Source organism: Pelobates fuscus, chromosome 8 (assembly GCF_036172605.1).
Source record: "Pelobates fuscus isolate aPelFus1 chromosome 8, aPelFus1.pri, whole genome shotgun sequence".
NCBI lineage: Eukaryota > Metazoa > Chordata > Amphibia > Anura > Pelobatidae > Pelobates > Pelobates fuscus.
In genome coordinates this window covers 116,453,628-116,478,618 of record NC_086324.1, presented here as the reverse complement: position 1 = coordinate 116,478,618, position 24,991 = coordinate 116,453,628, and the positions used below count along the sequence as shown (strand labels likewise).

The window sequence follows — 24,991 nt, the reverse complement described above, 5'->3', positions numbered from 1 at the left end:
ATACAAATATATTCGGGGCAAATACAAACCATTGGAACCATGTGGAAATCTATTCACAAACCGGACTTTTCATAGGACACGAGATCATGCGTTTAGACTGGAAAAAAGAAGATTTTGTCTAAGGCAAAGGAAAGGTTTTTTTTACTGTAAGAACAATAAGGATGTGGAATTCTCTGCCTGAAGAAGTGGTTTTATCAGAGTCAATACAGATGTTCAAACAGCTACTAGATGCATACTTGCAAAAACAGAATATTCAAGGATATAATCTTTCAAAGTAGGGTAATAACTGCTTGATCCAAGGATAAATCTGACTGCCATTCTGGGGTCAAGAAGGATTTTTTTTCCTAGCTTGTTGCCAAATTGTTCTTCAAACTGTTTTTTTTTTTTTGCCTTCTTTTGGATCAACAACAAAAAACAAATGTGAGGAAGGCTGAACTTGATGGACGCAAGTCTCTTTTCAGCTATGTAACTATGTAACTATCCTTGTAATAACATTGTAGAGGTTTAAGTCTCTCAGGTTGTTGTGAATGTCTGCCACTATGAGTTAAGACTGGTCCAGGTTGTGATAATAGTCTTTTAACCCTCTCAGAGGTTACTTGACTTTTCCCACCACTTGTTGGCATGCTTTAAACTTGACTGCTGTCAGGTGCTGCTTGCTCAGGGCTGTCATTAGTACTAGTCTGTAGTATCACTTCTGTACTCTCTTTACTGTAATCATGTGAGTGTGTCCTTCTAATACCAGGTGTGTCTGGCTTGTCAACTGGATATTGTGAATCGGGCTTCTCGGACACTCGCAGATCCACATGATTGCGTCGGTTCCTTTGATATCCACAAGATAAAAGCGTGGTGCAAACTTTTGAAGACAGGTTCCCATTCTCCAGAGACCTGTTTGATCTCCAGGAAGCGTTTTCATACGGATTTGATTCCCAATATTCAGTTAAGGCAAATCCCTAGCAGATGAGTCATATCTTGCCTTGAACACTTGCCTCTTAAGTCATAACTTTTCTGGTACACCTTGTATCACAGAGGGTTCAAGTAGCTTGTTGGCTACTGGTAAGGATGTATTTAATCTCCTTGACATCAGTCTCTGTGCCGGACTACTATCAATACCCTCAGTTGGAGTATTTCTCCAATGTAAGATGGCTTTCCATGGGTCTTTACCATCACTTTTAGCTTTTTGCATACATTCTTCACTATTTTCACAGTGGATTCAGCATTGCCATTAGCTTGTGGATGACGTGGTGAAAAAGTCACATGCTCAAACTCCCATTCAGTAGCAAATTTCCTGAACTGTAAGCTTGCAAACTGAGGACCATTATCAAAAGTCACTTTAGCTGGTTGGCCATGATGTGTAAATTGCGCCTTGCATCGCTTAATTGTAGTTTCAGTGGACAGGTCAGGAAGCAGTTAAATTTCCCAGAAATCTGAGTAATGATCGACTAAGAGCAGGTAATCTTTTCCAGCATAGTTGAATAAGTCCATGCTGACAATCTGCCAAGGATGTTTAGGAATCCCATGTGACATCATGGTTTCTTTTTGTTGCAAGTGTGCATATTCATTGCAAGTGGGACAATTGCTGACAAAGTCTTTGAATTCAACTTGCATGTGGTAATACAGATGAGGAAGCTGAGCATGACCATGATGAGAAGCTAGTAGCATTATTGTCTGTAACAAGCCTCACCTCCGATGTGTATGCGCAATAACATCTCTGCTCTCTTTGGACCTTTGTACAAGATACCATTTTGTATGCTGATCTCATCTCTGAAGGACCAATATTCCTTCACAATTGCACGTGCTGCATCCTTTTCATCTGGCCACCCTATCAGAACTATAGACTTCAGTGCTTGCAAAGTTGCATCACTTTCTGTGTGCTGTATGAGCGGATGTAGACGCTGATCTGTGACATTAAGATAGTCTGCTTGATTGACATAGGCAAATAAATTCTGTTCCTACTGCAGCAAACAAACTGCAAGATGCTCATGCTCACCTGCAGGTACCACGTGTTCCATTGTAGCTCTGTTTAGAGTGTCACTGATGTACATTTCACATCCTGGCTTGTACACAACATTGAGATTGTAATTCTGCAATGTAAGCATCATGCTCTGCAAACGCTTTAGAGCACATAAAAGCGGCTTTTTGAATATGGCTATTAGTGGTTTGTGATCAGTTTCAGCTATGATTGCATCCCGGCCGTAGAGATAATGATGGAAATGCTGACAGGCAAAAACAATGCTTAAACATTCCTTTTCAATTTAAACATAATTTTGCTCAGCTGAAGAGAGTGCTCTGGGCCCAAATGCAACTGTCTGACCTTCTTGCAATAGACAACATCCTAGGCCATTTTTGCTTGAGTCGATTTGTATTGCAAGAGGCTTTTTTACATCATAATATTTCAGAACTGGGGCATCTGTGATCAAGCATTTTATTTCCTCCACTGCCTGGTCATGCTTGGGAATCCAATGCCAAACTGCATCTTTGTCTTCTCAATGGCTCACACACCTCAGACAAATGTGGCATGAATTTAGCTAGTTTGTGACAAAGCCAATAAAACACTGCACTGCTTTGGTGTCACCAGGCCGTAGCATGTCCACAATGGCTCTAATCTTATCTGGGTCAGCTTTCAAGCCTTGTTGAGACAGGATATGTCCATGGAAACTGACTTCTTGTACCTTAAACTGTAATTTCTTTACACTGAGTCTCAGCATTAGCTGCCTGCAGCGATCCTATAATGCTTCTAGCTTCTCATCATGGTCATGCTCAGCTTCCTCATCTGTATTACCAAAGCCAATTATAAGATTGTCATCTGCTATTGGCTCAATTCCGTGGAGCCCACTTAACAGTTCATGCTGCTTTCGCTGATATACTTCTGGGGCTACAGAGACTCCAAATGGCAGCTTGAGCCATCTCTTTCGGCCCCAGGAAGTCCAGAAGGTGGTCATGTAGCTACTCTTTTCATCCAGTTTGCACTGCAGAAAGGCATCTCTTACATCAACAAATGTAAAAACCTATGCTTTGGGTAGTTTGTGCAAAGCATCCTCAAGTGTTGGCATTATGTAGTGTGACCTTAAGAAACTTTGGATCAATGCAAATTCTAATCTTTCCAGGCCTCCTAATATCTACCATGTTCCTCATCCAATCAGTTGGCTCTTATACTGATGTAAGATGTCCGTCAGCTTCATATTTATCCAGTTGCGCTTTTATATGTGGCTTAATGGCCATTGGCACATTGAGTGGGGTACATTGTACTGGTGGAATGGTAGGATCCAGTTCAAAATGAACCACTCCTGGAACAGATACTACAGGGTCAGTAAACACATCATTATAGACATCGAGGATTTGCAGTTTTGTCAGTGGCCTAGTCAAGGGCTTTGCAAGCTGATTATCAACATTGTGCAGCTCAGCAGGAATTGTGAATTGCATCAGTCCCAGGCGCTGTTGAACCAGACAATAGCGGTTTCTGATTGGCATTAACAATCTCAAATTCAAGTTTGTGTAGATTTTCACATATGCTGCACTCTGTTTGGAAAAGTCCTAATGATTCCATTAGTACCCATGAATATAGCTTTAGCTTGGTGCTGCTAGGCTGAAGTTGTGCCCTAGGTGCCAGTTTCATCCTGTCTTTCAGACTCATGACATCACCAGAATCCAGCTGGCAGGGTTGGAATATATTATTCAGTCTGAGATTTACAAACCATTTTTTGCCCTTAGACTTTACAGCATCAATGCATTCCTTTGAGTAAATCACATCAGTGCTAAGCTGGTGTGCATCCTCAGAATCAGATCCATTTGTTAAATTGTGTTTAGCTTCCTTTCTTCTTGACAGACATACTCCAGCAAAATGATTTAGCCTACCACATGATCTACAGGTTTTCCCATATGCAGGACTCTGTTCTTTCTCTCTCACATGTATACAGGGAGTGCAGAATTATTAGGCAAGTTGTATTTTTGAGGATTAATTTTATTATTGAACAACAACCATGTTCTCAATAAACCCAAAAAACTCATTAATATCAAAGCTGAATATTTTTGGAAGTAGTTTTTAGTTTGTTTTTAGTTATAGCTATTTTAGGGGGATATCTGTGTGTGCAGGTGACTATTACTGTGCATAATTATTAGGAAACTTAACAAAAAACAAATATATACCCATTTCAATTATTTATTTTTACCAGTGAAACCAATATAACATCTCAACATTCACAAATATACATTTCTGACATTCAAAAACATAACAAAAACAAATCAGTGACCAATATAGCCACCTTTCTTTGCAAGGACACTCAAAAGCCTGCCATCCATGGATTCTGTCAGTGTTTTGATCTGTTCACCATCAACATTGCGTGCAACAGCAACCACAGCCTCCCAGACACTGTTCAGAGAGGTGTACTGTTTTCCCTCCTTGTAAATCTCACATTTGATGATGGACCACAGGTTCTCAATGGGGTTCAGATCAGGTGAACAAGGAGGCCATGTCATTAGATTTTCTTCTTTTATACCCTTTCTTGCCAGCCACGCTGTGGAGTACTTGGACGCGTGTGATGGAGCATTGTCCTGCATGAAAATCATGTTTTTCTTGAAGGATGCAGACTTCTTCCTGTACCACTGCTTGAAGAAGGTGTCTTCCAGAAACTGGCAGTAGGACTGGGAGTTGAGCTTGACTCCATCCTCAACCCGAAAAGGCCCCACAAGCTCATCTTTGATGATACCAGCCCAAACCAGTACTCCACCTCCACCTTGCTGGCGTCTGAGTCGGACTGGAGCTCTTTGCCCTTTACCAATCCATCCATCTGGCCCATCAAGACTCACTCTCATTTCATCAGTCCATAAAACCTTAGAAAAAGCAGTCTTGAGATATTTCTTGGCCCAGTCTTGACGTTTCAGCTTGTGTGTCTTGTTCAGTGGTGGTCGTCTTTCAGCCTTTCTTACCTTGGCCATGTCTCTGAGTATTGCACACCTTGTGCTTTTGGGCACTCCAGTGATGTTGCAGCTCTGAAATATGGCCAAACTGGTGGCAAGTGGCATCTTGGCAGCTGCACGCTTGACTTTTCTCAGTTCATGGGCAGTTATTTTGCGCCTTGGTTTCTCCACACGCTTCTTGCGACCCTGTTGACTATTTTGAATGAAACGCTTGATTGTTTGATGATCACGCTTCAGAAGCTTTGCAATTTTAAGAGTGCTGCATCCCTCTGCAAGATATCTCACTATTTTTGACTTTTCTGAGCCTGTCAAGTCCTTCTTTTGACCCATTTTGCCAAAGGAAAGGAAGTTGCCTAATAATTATGCACACCTGATATAGGGTGTTGATGCCATTAGACCACACCCCTTCTCATTACAGAGATGCACATCACCTAATATGCTTAATTGGTAGTAGGCTTTCGAGCCTATACAACTTGAGTAAGACAACATGCATAAAGAGGATGATGTGGTCAAAATACTCATTTGCCTAATAATTCTGCACTCCCTGTAGTGCCACAGTACTTACATGATGTAGACTTGCTTACAGGTGAGTTGCTTTGGTGATTATTGTGTTGATGCTTGTGCTGGTGGTTCTTCAAGCTTATCTGTTGCTTGAAGGCTGCATGGATGCTGTCAGTCTGTTTATCCTGCTGGAAACTCAAAAACAGGAACCAGACAGCAGAACTAGAGTCAATGAACTGACACTGCCCTCAGGGAGAGGCAGTGTCTTATACCTGACTAATTGGACCATCAGCTTCAGGTGGGCTGAGATTGATAGGAGCAGCCACAGGTAAAGTCCAGCCCCAGTGCTAGAGATAAGGCAGGAATAAACATCAGGTTGAAAATATGAACTGAATTGTGGACCACAGTTCAAATCCCCTGTTGGGCACTTCTGGGGCAACCACGTTTGGCTGTCTGGATGTCACGGTGAGAGCTGTGACAGTGGATTAGTGTGACAGAGTTAGTGTGACAAAGTTAAGGGAGTTAGTGTGACAGGGCTAATGTTACAGGGTTAGGGGCTTTAGGGTGACAGGATTGGGGGGGTAATGCGACAGGTTTAGGGGGGTTAATGTGACAGTGTTAGAGGGACAGGAATATGTTAGAGGGACAGGGTTAGGGAGGGTGGGACCAGTGGCGTACATAACGCGGTCGCAGGGGTCGCAGCTGCGACCGGGCCTGTCACTCCAGGGGGTCCGGCTGCCCTGCGGACCCCTGCGACCGGGTACCGCCACTATCTTTTGCCGCCGTAGCCGTGCGGCAAACCGCCAGGGCCGCATGTTAAGGGGTCCATCGGGTGGCCCATGCTGTCAGGGCCACCCGATGCAGACGGATTGTCAGGGGGCCCGGTCAGCGCTGGGCACTTTAACAGCACGCCCAGTGCTGACCGGGCCCCCTTTGATGATGTCAGACAGAGCTGGAAGGAAGTGACTGCACGTCACTCCTCCCAGCTATCTGACAGAGCCGCGCAGGAGGAAGGAGGAGGGAGTCAGAGTGGGAACTCTGCCTCCCATCAGGCTGAGCCCACACTGGACCCCAGGGAAGTCACCCTCCTGCAAAAGGTAGGAAACAGGAGGGTGACTTCAACATTTTGTATGTGTATGTCTGTATGTATGTGTCTGTGTGTCTGTCTGTATTTATGTGTCTGTATGTGTGTTTGTATGTATGTGTCTGTCTGTCTATATGTATCTGTCTGTGTGTGTGTCTGTGTCTGTATGTATGTGTGTGTGTGTGCCTCTATGTATGTCTTTATCTGTATGTATGTGAGTCGGGGGGAGGGCACTGATTGGAGGGAGGGGGCCCATGGATCAGTTTCGCACCAGGGCCCCATGTATTGTGTGTACGCCACTGCGTGGGACTGCAGCTGCACCAGCAGCAAACTGTACCACCAGGGAGTCATTTCTAAGACCCAGGGCACTTTTATTTACAGCCTTCACCTCCGTTTTTGGCACAGCTTACAGCTCACGGCACCTATTAATTCAGGCAATTTGCAGGTTTGGTGCAATGAGGAATCAGTGCTCCATCACTGTGCAAATCTGTTGATTGTCTGAATTAATAGGAAATGGCACATATGGGAGACAGTTTAATGTCAGACAGCACAAGGGACTGTGCACCTGCATCAGAGGTTTATCTGCAGCTGTTATGAGCCCTCCACATTGTGAATGTGCGACGTTGGCCCTCCAAGACCGCAAGGCCCATGGCAACCATCATGGTTGACACCCACTGATGGCGGCACTGCTGATAATTTGACATTTGCCATGCCACTGTCCTAAGTACACCTCTATAAATAACATTGTGTTTTGAATTGCTAAATCGATAGACAATACTTTTATAATTAACATTGCTTAACTGCTCTAATTTCCCTTATTAAGCTTCACTGTGCTCTAGCGCCCCTCAAAGGAATAATTTATATGAGGTCTTCCATAACCATCTTCCATCTGTACACATGAATGTTGCCACAATTTCAGTGTCACATATAGGTCTAATCAGAGTGCATATGGGGATTCTCTAGTATGTCTCACTATAAAATTACTATTCTAATTAAATTCACTTAATTTCCCTGATAAAGTAATCAATTTGCAAATTTATTGTCCATGTTTTAAACCAGGGCTAACCAAAAGGTAGATCCTTTGATGTTTTAAAACTACAGCTTCATGATACTTTGTCATTTTAAAGGCATTCTAAAGGCATGCAAAGCATTGTGGGATCTGTAGTTATACATCTGGGGATCTACCTTTTGGGCACCCCTGTTTCAAACAATTACAATAGTATTACTTTTTTGGTGCAAATACTTAAGTCATTTGATTATGCTTGTACTTTTAGGATCTAGCTTTAGTTTTTTAGATTTTCTACTTATCTCTGGAAGAAGACGGCTATAGAAATAAAACCATCTGCATAATACGTTGATATTGATTGGTTCCACTAGATGGCAATACAGGATAAGCAATAAACAAACTACTCCACTGCTGTTCCTTCAAAGTATATAATACTGAAATACTAATACTAATAGCACAAGCACATTCATTTATTATTTAGACTTTTTTACTTGTGTTCTTATATTTTATTTTTACATTTTGATAAATAAATCTACTGAATCACAGGATGCTCGTGCACAGCAGATCTGAGTGGAAGGCATATTATGCCTCCATCAACTCAGAAGTCCCTCTGGTTCACTCTGAGTGACTGCAACTGGAGGCGTTCCTAGCTAGCTTTCAATGTAAACACTGTATTTTCTCAGAAAATACAGTGTTTACATGAGAGAGGCTGCAGGAAGCTATAGTTCTCACCTGAACAACCTCATTAAGCTGAAGTTGTTCAGGTGACTATAGTGTCCCTTTAAGATGATGGAGTATATTTATAAGGTGTCTGGTACCATCTATGGCTTGCCTTCCCCATAATAAATCCCACCTGATCTCTATCAATAACTAAAAGGATCACCTGCACCAGCCTATCAGCCAGTATCTTGGCATAGATTCTGATATCATTATTTATGATAATCTATTAGAAAATTGTGTTTTTATTGGACTAAGGTGCATGTAGTTCTGCACCCAAACGCGCGTCGAGCTGATGGTTTAGGGTGTTTGTTTTTGGGCACTTCACCTCACAGTGTTTTTATTAGTTTGAAATCATGTTGATGTAACAGTCTTGATTTTTCATTCTTCTTCTATGCCTGTCTAGTTAGATTTGAAGGGAGAGAGGCTGCTTCTGATTTATCTCTATCTTTTACCTTTAGGTAATTTTACCTCTACAACTTGCTTACAAGCCTTCAAAATTATTACCCTTTCTAACTTCAGGAGACATCACCAATACTTCTATATTAATAACACTATGTGGATGGGTCATTTACAATAAAGCCTGTTTTTATATATAACTTTCCATAAGTGCTATCTGATCGTGTTATCTGATCCCTCTTCCTTCAGTCAGTAAAGGTAATGGCTATCACGTAAAGGTAATGATAAAGCCTGTATGTGTTATCGTCTTGCAGATCTTTTATTACACTAGAGTTGGCATGCATTTTATATTTCCAATCTGTAGCAACAGGGATATTAGATCATGCAGGTCCTGAAAGGTTCGGATTGAGGGACATGGTAGGAAGTGGGTTGAAGGGACAATTGTCCTTGACACACTTTGGTTTCCTGAACTGTGCTCTTTCATTTATAACAAAAGTGTAATGGTTACATTAACCCTTTGGGATGTTGGAGATATGTTGCATTTAAAGCATTTGGCATTTTTATGAGGCCTCTGTCCCTCAATGTTTTTCTACATTTCAAAAAGGAAACATGACCTAAAGCTACATGCTAGATAGCTCTCACTCTGGCACTCTGGTGCTGGACAGGGCCGGATTAAGAGCCCAGTGGGCCTGGTGCTGACAATTATGATGGGGCCTAATTACAGAATCTTATCGACCAAAAACACTAAAACAGTCATACCTCTCAAGCATCCTGTATCTGATGGAGTAGGTGTTGGAGGGAAACTCAAAGGATGCAGCTATAAGAAAACACATACTCCATGCTAATCTCTTTATCTAATTTATGCTTATATCTTTTAAGTAAATCCATACCAACAGCAGTGTCCAGTGAAGCAGTAAGCCAATGGGCGGGGTAAAAGAGTAGGCCACGGATGCGAATCACATGACCCGAACTGCCAAAAGGGGCAACATGCCCAAAAAGGGGGTATGTCTGTCCAAAGAATTGGAAGGCCAGCCTGGCATCAGTGCCCCTATGCATCACAGTGTCAGTTTCCCCATGTCGCCCTGTCCCCTAGTCTCCCAGTGTCTGTGTCCCCACAGACATGGGGACACAGACATTTGGGGACACTGGGAGAAATGGGGTCACAGACACTAGGGACACAGAGACATGGGGACGCAGACACTGGGAGACATGGGGACACAGAGATATGGGAACACAGACACTGGGAGACATGGGGACACTGGCTTGGAGACATAGGGACACTGGGGGACATGGGGACATGGGGACACAGACACTGGCTGGGAGACATGTGGACACTGGGAGACATGGGGACACAGACATATGGGGACAATGGGAGACATGGGGACACAGACATTTGGGGACACTGGGAGCCATGGGGACACTGGATGGGAGGCACAGGGACACTGAGACACTAGGGACACTGGCTGGGAGGCATGGGGACACTGGGAGACATGGAGACACTGTGTCCCTAGTGTCTCCGTGTCCCAATGTGTCTGTCTCACAGTGTCCCCATGTCTCACAGTGTCCCCTAGTTTCTCAGTGTCCCCATGTGTCTCAGTGTCCCCACATCTCCCAGTGTCCCCTAGTCAGGGCCGGTGCAAGGATTTTTGCCGCCCTAGGCAAAAGTAAAGTTTGCCGCCCCCTCCATGTGACATCACAATGCCCCACCCATATTATCTGCCATGTTAACTAATGCCAGTGCTGCAGTGCCGCCGTGTTTACATTAAAAGGCTTGCAGGGACAGGCTATAGACACCAGAACTGCTACATTAAGCTGCAGTGGTTCTGGGGACTATAGTGTTTCTTTAATGTGATGATGATTGATGATGATGATGGGCTCTAGCTGCAGTCTGGCACCATGGGTCTGGTGTAGAACAGGATCTCTGGAGGTTGTTTGTAACTGTGGTCACAAAAATCAATGTTCTGGGAGAACGGGAAGCAGCTCCCTTTTCTTGGGGCCCTTTACACAGCTCAGGGTCCACCTTCATGTTCCACCAATGAGTTTGTTCACAGGGGGTGGAGTGTGTAGGGGATGTCCTGATATGTGTGTAAGGAATGCATTGTGTGAATCTGTGTTTGTATGTGTAAGGGCTGTGGTTTGTATGTGTAAGGTGTGTTTCTGTGTATGTAAGGGATGCAGTGTGTGCGTCTGTAAGGGGTGCATTAAGTGTGTGTAAGGAATGCATTGTGTGTTTCTGTGTGTGTAAGGGTTGCATGATTGTATGTGTGTGTGTGTGATGGATGTCAATCTCTTTCTCCCCCTCCCTCCCTTGTCACTCTCTTCAGGGCTGCCATCAGAAATTTCGGGGCCCCTGACACAGTTCAAAGTGTGGGCCCCCTGGGCCCGCCCCCGAGGGCCCATTCTGAGTCCACCCACAAGGATGGCCTGTGTGGTTGTAAAATGGATACAGATTGCACATTTGTATAATTAATGTAGTTTTGTGTGTTTTAGATAAACTGTGTGTTTGTGTGGTGAATGCAGAGTGTTTGTGTTGTGGTTTTAGTGTGTGTGTGGTGAATGCTGTGTGATTTTGTGTTGTGGTTTAAGTGTTTGTATGGTGAATGCAGTGCATGTTTGTGTTGTGGTTTTAGTGTGTGTATGGTGAATGCAGTGCATGTTTGTGTTGTGGTTTTAGTGTGTGTATGGTGAATACAGTGTGTGTGTGTGTGTGTTGTAGTTTTAGTGTGTGTATGGTGAATGCAGTGTGTGTTTATGTTGTAGTTTTAGTGTGTGTATGGTGAAAGCAGTGTGTGTTTGTGTTGTGGTTTTACTGTGTTTATGGTGAATGCAGTGTGTGTTTGTGTTGTGGTTTTAGTGTGTGTATGGTGAATGCAGTGTGTGTTTGTGTTGTGGTTTTAGTGTGTGTATGGTGAATGCAGTGTGTGTTTGTGTTGTGGTTTTAGTGTGTGTATGGTGAACACAGTGCATGTTTGTGTTGTGGTTTTAGTGTGTGCATGGTGAATGCAGTGTGTTGTGGTTTTAGTGTGTGTATGGTGAATGCAGTGTTTGTGTTGTGGTTTTAGTGTGTGTATGGTGAATGCAGTGTGTGTTTGTGTTGTGGTTTTACTGTGTTTATGGTGAATGCAGTGTGTGTTTGTGTTGTGGTTTTAGTGTGTGTATGGTGAACGCAGTGTGTGTTTGTGTTGTGGTTTTAGTGTGTGTATGGTGAACGCAGTGCGTGTTTGTGTTGTGGTTTTAGTGTGTGTATGGTGAATGCAGTGTGTTGTGGTTTTAGTGTGTGTATGGTGAATGCAGTGTTTGTGTTGTGGTTTTAGTGTGTGTATGGTGAATGCAGTGCGTGTTTGTGTTGTGGTTTTAGTGTGTGTATGCAGTGTGTGTGTGTGTTGTGGTTTTAGTGTGTGTATGCAGTGTGTGTGTGCTGTGGTTTTAGTGTGTGTATGCAGTGTGTGTGTGTTGTGGTTTTAGTGTGTGTATGCAGTGTGTGTGTGCTGTGGTTTTAGTGTGTGTATGCAGTGTGTGTGTGTTGTGGTTTTAGTGTGTGTATGCAGTGTGTGTGTGTTGTGGTTTTAGGATGGCCTGTGTGGTTGTAAAATGAATACAGATTGCACATTTGTATAATTAATGTAGTTTTGTGTGTTTTAGATAAACTGTGTGTTTGTGTGGTGAATGCAGAGTGTTTGTGTTGTGGTTTTAGTGTGTGTGTGGTGAATGCTGTGTGTGTTTGTGTTGTGGTTTAAGTGTTTGTATGGTGAATGCAGTGCATGTTTGTGTTGTGGTTTTAGTGTGTGTATGGTGAATGCAGTGCATGTTTGTGTTGTAGTTTTAGTGTGTGTATGGTGAATGCAGTGTGTGTTTATGTTGTAGTTTTAGTGTGTGTATGGTGAAAGCAGTGTGTGTTTGTGTTGTGGTTTTACTGTGTTTATGGTGAATGCAGTGTGTGTTTGTGTTGTGGTTTTAGTGTGTGTATGGTGAATGCAGTGTGTGTTTGTGTTGTGGTTTTAGTGTGTGTATGGTGAACGCAGTGCGTGTTTGTGTTGTGGTTTTAGTGTGTGCATGGTGAATGCAGTGTGTTGTGGTTTTAGTGTGTGTATGGTGAATGCAGTGTTTGTGTTGTGGTTTTAGTGTGTGTATGGTGAATGCAGTGTGTGTTTGTGTTGTGGTTTTACTGTGTTTATGGTGAATGCAGTGTGTGTTTGTGTTGTGGTTTTAGTGTGTGTATGGTGAACGCAGTGTGTGTTTGTGTTGTGGTTTTAGTGTGTGTATGGTGAACGCAGTGCGTGTTTGTGTTGTGGTTTTAGTGTGTGTATGGTGAATGCAGTGTGTTGTGGTTTTAGTGTGTGTATGGTGAATGCAGTGTTTGTGTTGTGGTTTTAGTGTGTGTATGGTGAATGCAGTGCGTGTTTGTGTTGTGGTTTTAGTGTGTGTATGCAGTGTGTGTGTGTGTTGTGGTTTTAGTGTGTGTATGCAGTGTGTGTGTGCTGTAGTTTTAGTGTGTGTATGCAGTGTGTGTGTGCTGTGGTTTTAGTGTGTGTATGCAGTGTGTGTGTGTTGTGGTTTTAGTGTGTGTATGCAGTGTGTCTGTGCTGTGGTTTTAGTGTGTGTATGCAGTGTGTGTGTTGTGGTTTTAGTGTGTGTATGCAGTGTGTGTGTGTTGTGGTTTTAGTGTGTGTATGCAGTGTGTGTGTGTGTTGTGGTTTTAGTGTGTGTATGCAGTGTGTGTGTTGTGGTTTTAGTGTGTGTATGCAGTGTGTGTGCTGTGGTTTTAGTGTGTGTATGCAGTGTGTGTATGCTGTGGTTTTAGTGTGTGTATGCAGTGTGTGTGTTGTGGTTTTAGTGTGTGTATGCAGTGTGTGGGTTGTGGTTTTAGTGTGTGTATGCAGTGTGTGTGTTGTGGTTTTAGTGTGTGTATGCAGTGTGTGTTGTGGTTTTAGTGTGTGTATGCAGTGTGTGTGTTGTGGTTTTAGTGTGTGTATGCAGTGTGTGTGTTGTGGTTTTAGTGTGTGTATGCAGTGTGTGTGTTGTGGTTTTAGTGTGTGTATGCAGTGTGTGTTGTGGTTTTAGTGTGTGTATGCAGTGTGTGTGTGTTGTGGTTTTAGTGTGTGTATGCAGTGTGTGTGTTGTGGTTTTAGTGTGTGTATGCAGTGTGTGTGTTGTGGTTTTAGTGTGTGTATGCAGTGTGTGTGTTGTGGTTTTAGTGTGTGTATGCAGTGTGTGTGTGTTGTGGTTTTAGTGTGTGTATGCAGTGTGTGTGTGTTGTGGTTTTAGTGTGTGTATGCAGTGTGTGTGTTGTGGTTTTAGTGTGTGTATGCAGTGTGTGTGTGTGTTGTGGTTTTAGTGTGTGTATGCAGTGTGTGTGTTGTGGTTTTAGTGTGTGTATGCAGTGTGTGTGCTGTGATTTTAGTGTGTGTAAATGTAGGGGCTTTATGTAAAATAGGGGGCTGCATAAGGGGGTGTGGGGTGAGAGGGGAGCTTTTTTGGTGGCATTTTATTCCCCCCTCCCTGCTTCTTACCTGGCCAGGGAGGGGGGAGATCGCATCCCTGGTGGTCCGGTGGTCTGGTAGAGGGAGCCAGCCGCTGTAGAATGCAGACGGGGACCAGCCAGCACATCCTTACTCTCCAGCAGCTCCTGCTTGTAAGTCTCGCGAGCTGTGCTTTTTGCCGCGCGGAGCGTTGCCATTGTAACCCGTGACGCTCTGCCGGCCGCGGAGCTCGCGAGAGTTACGTGCATGAGCAGCTGGAGAGTTAAGATGTGCTGGCTGGTCCCTGTCTGCATTCTACAGGTAGCCGGGGCCCGAGGTGAACATATAGATAGCGATAATCGCTATCTATATGTGCACAAATAGAATGTGGGGCCCGGGACTCCCAGAGCAGTCCGGGCCCCCCAGGACCGCCGGGCCCATGACAACCGTTACCGACTCTCTTTCTCCCCCTTCCTCCCTTGTCACTCTTTCTCCCACTCTCCCTCCCCACTCTCTTTCTCCCCCCCACTCTTTCTCCCCCTCCCCACTCTCTTTCTCCCCCCACCTCTATTGTAGCTCTGTATGGTCCGCGGGTAGCTCTGTATGGTCAGTGTGCAGTGTGCACTTCCTGTTAGTCCGGCCGGGTACAGGAGACAGATGCTCCCTGTACCCGCGGACTATACAGCGCTCGGCCACGCTACAGTGAGGGAGTGACAGGAGGGAGCGCTGAGCGCTTCCCTCCTGTCAGCCCCTCTCCTCATGCTGCGCCCGGGCGGTGCGCCCTCATGGACACACCAGCCCGGGCAAAGCTGCAGCCGCCTGAGGCTCTCTACAGAGCGCTCGGGCGGCTGCAGCATGAGCGGGGGCCTGGTCTCCTGGCAGCGCCCCTTCCCAAGGGGTGCCCTAGGCGGCTGCCTAGTCCACTTAACAGGTAGCACCGACCCTGCCCCTAGTGTCTCAGTGTTGCCATGTGACCCCTAGTGTCTCAGTGTCCTCATGTCTCCCTGATGCCTTTCCCCTCATCCCTCACTTCCCTGAGCTGTAGTCTGTCTCTGCAGGCTGGGAGCTGCTGTCTGAACTCTCTGTGCTGTGTAGCTGCTCCCCTGCGTATCAGTGAGTAGAGAGAGGCAGGGAGGGATATGCTTTAACTTACCTGCCTCTCTCCATACACAGTGACCCCTGCTGGCCGGTGCTGGTATTGCAGAGTAATCTCTGTTTATACCGAGAAAAATATTTGCATTTGTATTGCCGGTATTACTGCAATACCATCACGGCCAGGCAGCCTCAAATACAGGCTGTGCCTTAAAATACCAGTCAGGTGGCAAACCTAAAAGTAGTGTGTAAAAACAAAAAATATATATATATCTTTTTTTTTTATGGGCCTATTCCATGGGCCTAGGCCTGGATCTGCAGCTCCATCAGCCCCTATGTTAATTCCAGCCCTGGTGCTGGAGGGATGAGCAATGCATTCAAAGCAGTAACCTGTCCCCTTGACAGAAGTAATGTCCTTGCACTTTACACTCCACCGAGTTAGACAACTGCTATGTGTTCTTTCTTTTTCCAATTATCCTCTGATAATCAGAAGGGAACTGTAATTCTATGTATGCAGAATCTATAGATGGTTGTGCTCGGATTACTGGGGAAAAATGGCATTTGGCATCCGCTAAATATATAAATCAGAGGACCTATACTTGAGTGGAAAGCAATGTCTAGGAGCCAGAATATAACCTATTTTTGTATGGATGGATGTGACACTGCAATTCAATTAATGGCTATTTGTAAAAAAATAAAATAAAACAATTGAAAGCTTAGTCACATAATATTAAGCAGAAAAGTGGATCTTTTCTTTAAAAAGTGTGTTGGTGGTTTCACATAAGATACTTAACACTGACTAGGGAAGACTCCCTATATCAGAAAGGGTAGGGGTTTTGGTTTATTATGTTTGTGTGTATCTAAATGTTTTTGGTGCAGTTCATGAGACATATTTGTTACTAAACAAAAATTAAATGAGAATAATTTCAAAGAATTACCAATTTTTAAGGCATCTATGGTTAATAATAAGAAGAATGGTGTGGCCATCTCAATCTCTAACAACATTGCCTTTAAATTATTAATCAGAAAATAGGCAAAGAAGGCAGTTATCTAATTTTATTAAGATAATTTAATAATAAAATGTATACTGTAGCCAATATTTATTATTTTTATTGTTATTTTCTTTATATAGCATCAGAAAAATCTGTAGTGCTATGCAAAAAAAGAAAATACTTAAAAGAATTGAGAGAATTAAACAGGGAAGTCTGATATAATGGGGATATTTTAATTGCCCATGGATGTAACAAAAGATAGAAAATTCTATAAAGATTGCTAACAAAATAGAAATGTACTAAATAATTCAATAAGATTAAGGAATGTAATGAAATCAGACTCAATGTTAGATTTATGGAGAGTCTTTCATCCAACTGACCTAGACTATACCTGTTTTTTCAAGTCACAATGTATGTACTCTCAGATAGATTTTTTTTGGGGGGAGAGAAACATCACCCGTAAATTAAGAGATTTTCATCAAAGAAATTGCATGGTCAGATAATAATTTTGTTACTATAAACTTAAAGCAAAAAATAATAAGGTCCAGAACTAATTGGAGATTAAATGACAATCTGTTGAAAAATCATTATGCCTACTCCAAATCAAAATAATCGTGGACCAATTCTTTGAGGCAAATAGAACTGACTATATTCCTCTGGCTATGATTTGGTACACTTATAAAAGTGTAATAAGATGACATCTCATTAAAATGGGCTCACTTGAAAAAATAATCTAATCAACTGAAAACTCTGTCAGAATATTATGTTCTATTTGATAATTTATTTAAAAATAAATTAAAACCTGACATAGAAATTACACAGGCAATTAATAAGATTAAAAAAAAATATATATTAATGAGCTGTTGAACAAAAGAACAAAAAAAGTTATGGAAAAACTAAATTTAAAGTGGTATTACATGGGGAACAGAGCAGATTGTTTACTCTCCAATAAATTGAAGAAAGAAAGGTAAAAAATACTATCTCTAACGACAAAATAATTTTAACATCCAAAGGGATTGGAAAGAGCTTTGCAGAACATAATTATACATTATATTATCTTCAAAATAACCTTCCTCAAACATCATGAAAGAATTCTTCAGTAAATTACAACTACCGAACTTGGATTCAACTCAGTTAGAAAAGTTAAATTAGGATATTAAGGAGGAGGAGGTTATAGTAATAATTGACTAACTCAAACATAGGTTTAGTAATTTATTTTTAAAGATTAAAGATAATATCTGTGTTGATTTTGTTGTGGAATTATTAAAACCTGTATTTAAATCTCTCCATTAACTCCATCTAACTTCATTATATGACAGATTTTCCTAACAGCATTTAGAAAATTAGACAGAGAATGTATTTTCTAGAAGAATATGACTACGGAATTATCAAGTTCCTGTAATATGTAACAATGTATGCCATTAGGTCACGAGAAACTGCACTAATGAAATGTTCATTTACTAAAAAGCCTTGAAACTAACCTCAAAGCTAAACGGTGCCAAGTACTCAAAATGGCTGGCTGCCAGATTCCCCCTCCCATCGAGCGAGCCTCGTGCTAAACAACAATGGCGCCTGAATCTTATGTCCCATCCCTGTCAGAGATGATGACATCCCATGATGGGAGGATGCCCCACTAGCCACTTAAACCCCTACGCCAATTACTAATATAGATGGGAGGGCATTTAACTTACCACTTAACACATAGACCAATTAATGATGTTTATTTGTTGTTATCTTGATATTCTATGATGATGTAATATTGCCTTTAAAAGGGTCTGCATACCCGCTTTTTAACCAGATGCCATTAAATTTTCTGAAGTTATTTTAACCTGAACTCCATGTGTCAGTGTGAATTTACTTCTGCGTATACGCAATTTAATCATCTCAGATTTGGACAGGAACAGATAGTCATTCAAACATATTTGTTTGCTTAAAATAATCTATGTCAATTTTACTAAAGCTTTTAATTCCTTTGTCACAGGAGATAATTTTTCACCAGAGTTAATTCAGACTAATATTCTCCCAATCCCTAGACCAAATATACATGGTAAAAAAAGTTACTAACTATCGTCCTATTGCTCTGCTAAATGCAGGTATAGAAATCTGTTCAGCCGTTTTTGGCTGAAAGAATTAAAAAGGTTGGATCAGACAGGCTTCATACCAGAAAGATCAGAATAACTAATAATGTCCCTAGACTGATAGACATTGTAGATACAGCAGACAGAAAAGGAATATCCCTTCTGATCCTGTCGCTGAATGCCAAAAACGAGTTCAACTGGGTCAGATGGGATTTTTTTTAGAGGGATCCTTGAGTGGCATGGGATTTGAGAGTAGTATTTTGAGGGCAATTATGGTTTTATATTCAAGTCCAACTGCTAGAATAATAAATACCTGTTTTGCCTCAGAATTGTTTAGGATAAAAAATGGAACATGGCAAGGTTCCCCCCTCTCTCAGGACATCTCAACTGAGACTTTGGCCATAGGCATAAGAGGCATGAGACAAAATGAAGCATTTAAGGGGTTTACAGATGTACACTGCAACTTTAAAATCATCATGTGTGCAGATGACGTCATTCTGACATTGCAAAATACAATCAAATCTATGATAGAATTAACTAAATCTATTGAGAATTTCTCTGAGATCTCAGGCTATAAGCTGAATTTTGAAAAGTCTACAGCATTATTTACCAATATTTCTGCTAATACAGAAGATATTGATAACAATATATAGACTGACAAAAAACAACTCTATTACGTGTTTAAAGAATAAAAATGTGTGCGCAAGTATCTAACTTGGCAGAAAAGAAGAAACTGGACTGTCCAGTGACCACAATAGTAGTTTAAAAACTAACTTTTAATTGATAGAAGATTAAAAGGAGCTGGAAAAATACCTAGCTCAAACGAATCAAAGTATATAGACCACTACATTGACCAAATCAGAGAGAAAAGGGAGAGACAAAAAGAAGGGTTACAGAGAGAATAAATAAAAATAAATAGAAATAAATACAAGACTAGTAATATCCCAGCTAAACTAATGCAAGGAAACAGAGAGACTTGTCTCTGATTTCTTAATGCAGAGAGTACTCTGTACTGCTAAACTCGGAGGTGAAACATATGCAGCACCGGCACTTAATGTCAAAACAGTGCCTTAAGTGCCAGTGCTGCATAGGTTTATGTCAGGCACAGCACAAATCGTGTATTTACTGTTATCTCAGCTATAACATCTGTGAACTGGTCATTCAGTGACTGACTTCTCTTACTATCTTGACATCATTGTCTTTCTGATAGATGAACTAAATTTGATACTCTGTCTGCGTGATAAATGTTTCAGTGAAACAGTTACTATGTTTCCTCTCCGAGTTTAGCAGTACAGAGTACTCTCTGCATTAAGAAATCAGAGACAAGTCTCTCTGTTTCCTTTCATTAGTTTAGCTGGGCTATTACTAGTCTTGTATTTATTTCTATTTATTTTTATTTATTCTCTCTGTAACCCTTCTTTTTGTCTCTCCCTTTTCTCTCTGATTTGGTCAATGTAGTGGTCTATATACTTTGATTCGTTTGAGCTAGGTATTTTTCTAGCTCCTTTTAATCTTCTATCAATTAAAAGTTAGTTTTTAAACTACTATTGTGGTCACTGGACAGTCCAGTTTCTTCTTTTCTGCTATCTATTTCTAAGGGTTAACCCCTATCATTTCTGTACAGCATTCTTACAAATTGCTTCATTAAATTTCTCTTTTTTGTCAAGTATCTAACTTTGTAGATCACACTTTGAGAAAAAAAAAATATATATATATAGGTGCGCAAGTATCTAACTTTGTAGATCAGACTTTGAGGCGAAAAAAGCATCTAGTTGACATCCTTAATGATAACCATAAGGCAGGTTGTGTGCTCATATTTAAAGAGGAAATCTCTGTCATGACTTGAGATCTTGGAAAGGAAATTATATGTAGGGCTATTATTGATATTCAGGAATACATTTTCAAGAACAATTTGTAGAAGTAATCTTTCTAAAAGGAACAGATTTTGTAATAACCATCCATGTTCTAAAAAATATATAATGTACAATTGTCATAAATTGTTCTATACCGTTTTAGCTCAATGTATATAAGCAGTATTTCAACCTAAGTTATCATGTTGCTTTGTTATTCGTTAAGTGTTAGCATTTCAGGTTTGGAGTCATAATGTTTCTATTGTTTTATTTATACATTTTCCTTGTCTTCTTTCTTTCTAGGGTTTGAAGGCAGGTTCTTTCCATTATCCAGGAGGAGGTGCAAATTACAGTGGACAATCAGTTTATAGATCGTTAGTTGAAACACTCGATCATCCTGACAGTGATGAAAATGAATGGAGGGAGAACATAGATAGAGTAATGAAATGGTTCACTGAAGAAAATTTAGATTTTGTAACCCTTTATTATGGGGAGCCTGACAAAACAGGCCATATCATAGGCCCAGAAACTGAGGAGAGAAAACTTATAATTAAACAAATTGATAGAACAATCGGATACTTGCTAGAATCAATAGAAATTCATAACCTAAAGGATACATTAAATATAATAATTACATCAGACCACGGAATGACCACTGTCAAAAAAGCACCTGGTGTAGAAGAAATCAAGTTAGCTAACTATATAAATTTTAGAGACCTAGTAAAATTTGACTCGCTGGATTATGGTGGCTTTGGGATGATTTTACCCAAAGAAGGCAAGGAAGAAGAACTGTATCTGAAACTTAAGAATGCACACCCTCATTTAAATGTGTACAAGAAAAATGAATTTCCTGAAGAACTTCATTATGCTAAACATAGCCGGATGTTGCCAATTATGCTTTATGGAGATCTTGGCTACAGCGTAAATGGGGTAAGTTGAAAATGTTATTTATAAAGTGCCAACAATTTCCACAGCACTGTACAATAGCTAGACAAACAAGTGGTCACAGTAAGATATGTTAGATGTACAGGAACAGAAGGTGACAAGCGCCCTGCTCAAACAAGCTTAAATAGTTATTTGTAGTTGAATCAGTATAACACATGGAAAGTATGCTGTCATTTCAGGGGGCGGACACATGTAGTAGAGGCTCCTACATGAAAAATCTAATAATTAGCTTTTTTCCACCAAGAGGAAAAATAATAATACCCCGATCATCATACAAACATTGCATGAAAGTTGCTTTATTTCCTGGAAATATCTATAGTCCCAAGTAAATAAAAAGAAAATAGGATAAAGCAGAAAGCTAAAATAAATATAGTACAGCAACAAAATGTAATCACTAATAAGTAAACAGCTATGCCTGCAAATATGTGTCCATTCAATGTAAGGGGATTATATCCAAATAGAGGAAATCATGGAATAAAATTAGCTTTATTGTGTTGGCTCAGGAGATTGAGCCTCTATTTTATCCCCAATAAGTGGATTACATAAAGAGCACACCAAGTCATCCCAGAGGCTATCAAGGGTAGGGGTTAATGGTCAGACTCTCTGCCTTAACTGAGTAAACAGGAAAATTAGTTCCCAAATCAGGACAGGGTAGCCAATAATAGTCAAATCATTGTAGGTAGATAGCTGTAACTGAGAGAAATCCGTTAAACCATTCAGTATTGGATACCAATAGAATATATTTTGGTATCCTAGAGATGAATCTGGGAGACAGGTGTTAGCCAGATATAGAGTAAGCCATTCAAAAGTTGAACTGGAATATTAATCTAACACAGCCTCTCTCCCTGTTAAACTGGCTAGATAGGCATAGGAGGGAAAGATAATACAAAAAGGATTACAAAAAATTAATCAAACGTGCTTAAAAAATGCAGTGCCCATAACCCATAAGGAAGAACGCCCGACACGCGTTTCGGTGCAATACTAAGTGCACTTGTATCTTTTTTTCCACCAAGTTACAGAGAATGTTTGAGAGCAATCTTGCTCTAACAGTGGAGGAAGGTGAAGCCAACAATCTGACTTACCTGGACTCACATCGGCAATCAGTGTCTGACTCCACTGTCATGGTGGACTGTAGACATGCACAGGAAAGGGGAAGTGATCGATCCTCTGCCCTGGGCAATCCTTGTGTATCATTAAACCCCTCCTCCACTCCTCCTCCCCACACACCGCAGATCGATGGGGTTTATCCCAGTTCGCACTGGTAGACTATCCAACCCTCAGCAGAGAGTTTTTCCAGCAAACTTGAAACTGCAAGTGTGTTGCCTATCTGCCAAGATGGCCACCACACAGGGGTCTACATCACCCAATGCCTCCTCTCAAAGGCTCTCCTACGAAAAGACACTCTGCTTTTGGATTATTACAGGTACAATTCTGGGCTACAATCAGCCACAGAGTCAGTGGCATACACACAATCCATGTCCTCTCCCCCCAGACACATACATACAGACACACACACATATACATACATACATACATACATACATACACACATACATACACCCCCTCCGACAGACACACAGACACATACATACATACAGACACACATACATACAGACACACATACATACAGACATACACACCACCAACAGACATACACACAGACACATACATAAAGACACACATACAGACGCATACACACACATACAGAGACACACATACATACAGACACACACACATACAGACACATAAATACAGTGACACACACATACAGACACACACACACACACATACAGAGACACACATACATACAGACAGACACACACACACCCCTGACAGACATACACGCAGACACATATATACACACTGTGGCGAAGCCAACCTCGCCACTATGAACTGGAGAAGCCTGGTTGCCCGCCTGCTGCCTTTGGACTATGGCCCTGGGAGATTGGGCCCTTTAAAAAAACGTATTCGGCCCTAACAGAGTGCATGTCACTCATTCTGGCCCTTTAAATACAGTGGGGTCATTCGGTACTTGCCCTGTGTGAGCGGTGATACCCCAGATAGCTATGCCATGGAGCCCATTCATATAATGAAAGACTATGGGAAAGACTTTAGCTCCATGGCAATTGAACTGTATGTGTGTGGTCTGAGCGCCATTCAATAATATGCGCTCAGACCTAAGCTATCTGGGGATATGTTGCATGTCTTTAATTTATGTAGCAAATGTAACCGTGTGTATGTTATTGTATTTTATGTCTTTTTGCAACCATGTGCTCAATGGAGTCTTTCTCTGTCCTGGGAGGTAATTGGATTACTTCTCCATTGTCTCCAGGAGAGAGGGCTCTGTAAAACCGGTCTGAGCCGGAAAGCCATACTGGCAGGGGTTTTAAAAGATACTTTACTAACTTTTGAACCCCTGGTCTGATTCATGCCATTTTTTAATATGTTGTTCCCCTGAATGGATTGATTGTGGATATGTATTTTTATGTGAATGTGATGTATGGTTTTAGTTATGAAAGTTGGGTAGAAAGTATGTTTTAACTGTATGTATAATTGAGTTTCCTCTCAGGATAAGGGGAGGGAATATGTGGGATGTAACTGATGTGTGAGTGGTTGTTTTATACCTCCCTGTGGGCGGACCTGTTTTTGTAACAACTGCAATAAAAGCAGGCTGGGTGTGCCAGCACCTCAGATTCTGCTTGACCCTCAAACCGATGTGTCATCTCGTTTTTGGGGGAATTGGATTGTATGCTGACTGCCAGGAGTGTAAGCGGATTGTATGCTTTTCCTGTTCGGCTGATTCCAGGGTTCGTGTGTTTCCAGTTCGGGAGTTGGTGAATTCGTACAGTTTGCAGTTCGGGAGATTGGTGCTTGCAGTAGCTGCTGGTCTATGGAAAAGGGGATTATCGCCTAAACGATTTGTATCCTCTTGTGAGTGAAACGGTCCGTTACACACACACACACATACAGACACATACATACAGAGACACACACATACACATACATACAGACAAATACACACACATACATACAGACATACACACACACATACATACAGACACACACACACACATACAGAGACACACAGACACATACATGCAGACACACACACACACAGACACATAGATACAGAGACACACACAAACAAAAAATGTTTAAGTCAACCTTCTGTTTCCTACCTTTTGCAGGAAGGTGACTTTCCCTGGGGTCCAGTGGGGGCTCAGCCTGATGGGAGGTAGAGTTCCCACTCTGACTCCCTCCTCCTTCCTCCCGCGTGGCTCTCTGATAGCTGGGAGGAGTGACCGGGGCAGTCACTTCCTCCCAGCGTGTGATGTCATCACAGTGGGCCTGGTCTTGCTGTTAAAGCACCGCAGCGCTGACCGGGCCCCCTGAAAATCCATATACATCGGGTGGCCTTAACAGCATGGGCCACCCGATGGACCCCCTAATGTGCGGCCACGCAGGCTGGGGCTGCAAAACATGGCGGCGAGTACCCGGTTGCAGGGATCCGCAAGGCGGCTGGGCCCCCTGGAGTGACGGGTAAGAGTTACCACCCTTACCCTCAACTGCCTGACGATTCCGTCGAGCCCAATTAAAGTTATTCACTAAAGTGAAAATTGAAAGTGTAAACATGGAAATATGACTGAACACAAACATGATTTTATAGCAGTAAAAATACAAGGATTATATAAACAATGAAAGTGCAGTGTTTATGTGAAACATATGAACACTAAAGTTGGCCAAGTTTTGTGACTAAATGGCTAAAATAAAAAAAGACATAGGTTATCCCCAGGTTATCTCCTTATGCCATCATGGGGGTAATTTTCATTATTGGACTGTCAAACTGCCTACAAGGAATCATAGACCTAGCAAACCAATCAGTCTAATCCCATGAATGAGAATTAAAATGAGAAGGCCCTGTATTTGACCTTGTGACTTTCGAAAAAAAAACAT

At 41.8% G+C, this 24,991-nt stretch overlaps 1 protein-coding gene across 1 annotated transcript in view; it reads left to right on the top strand.

Annotated features, from left to right (window-relative positions):
- LOC134571292 (ectonucleotide pyrophosphatase/phosphodiesterase family member 7-like) overlaps positions 1-24,991 on the top strand; it is a 253,094-nt gene that overhangs the window by 153,617 nt on the left and 74,486 nt on the right. The window contains exon 3 of the mRNA XM_063429466.1: positions 20,396-21,022. Coding sequence (XP_063285536.1) covers positions 20,396-21,022 — 627 coding nt within the window. The remainder of the gene's footprint in view (positions 1-20,395; positions 21,023-24,991) is intronic.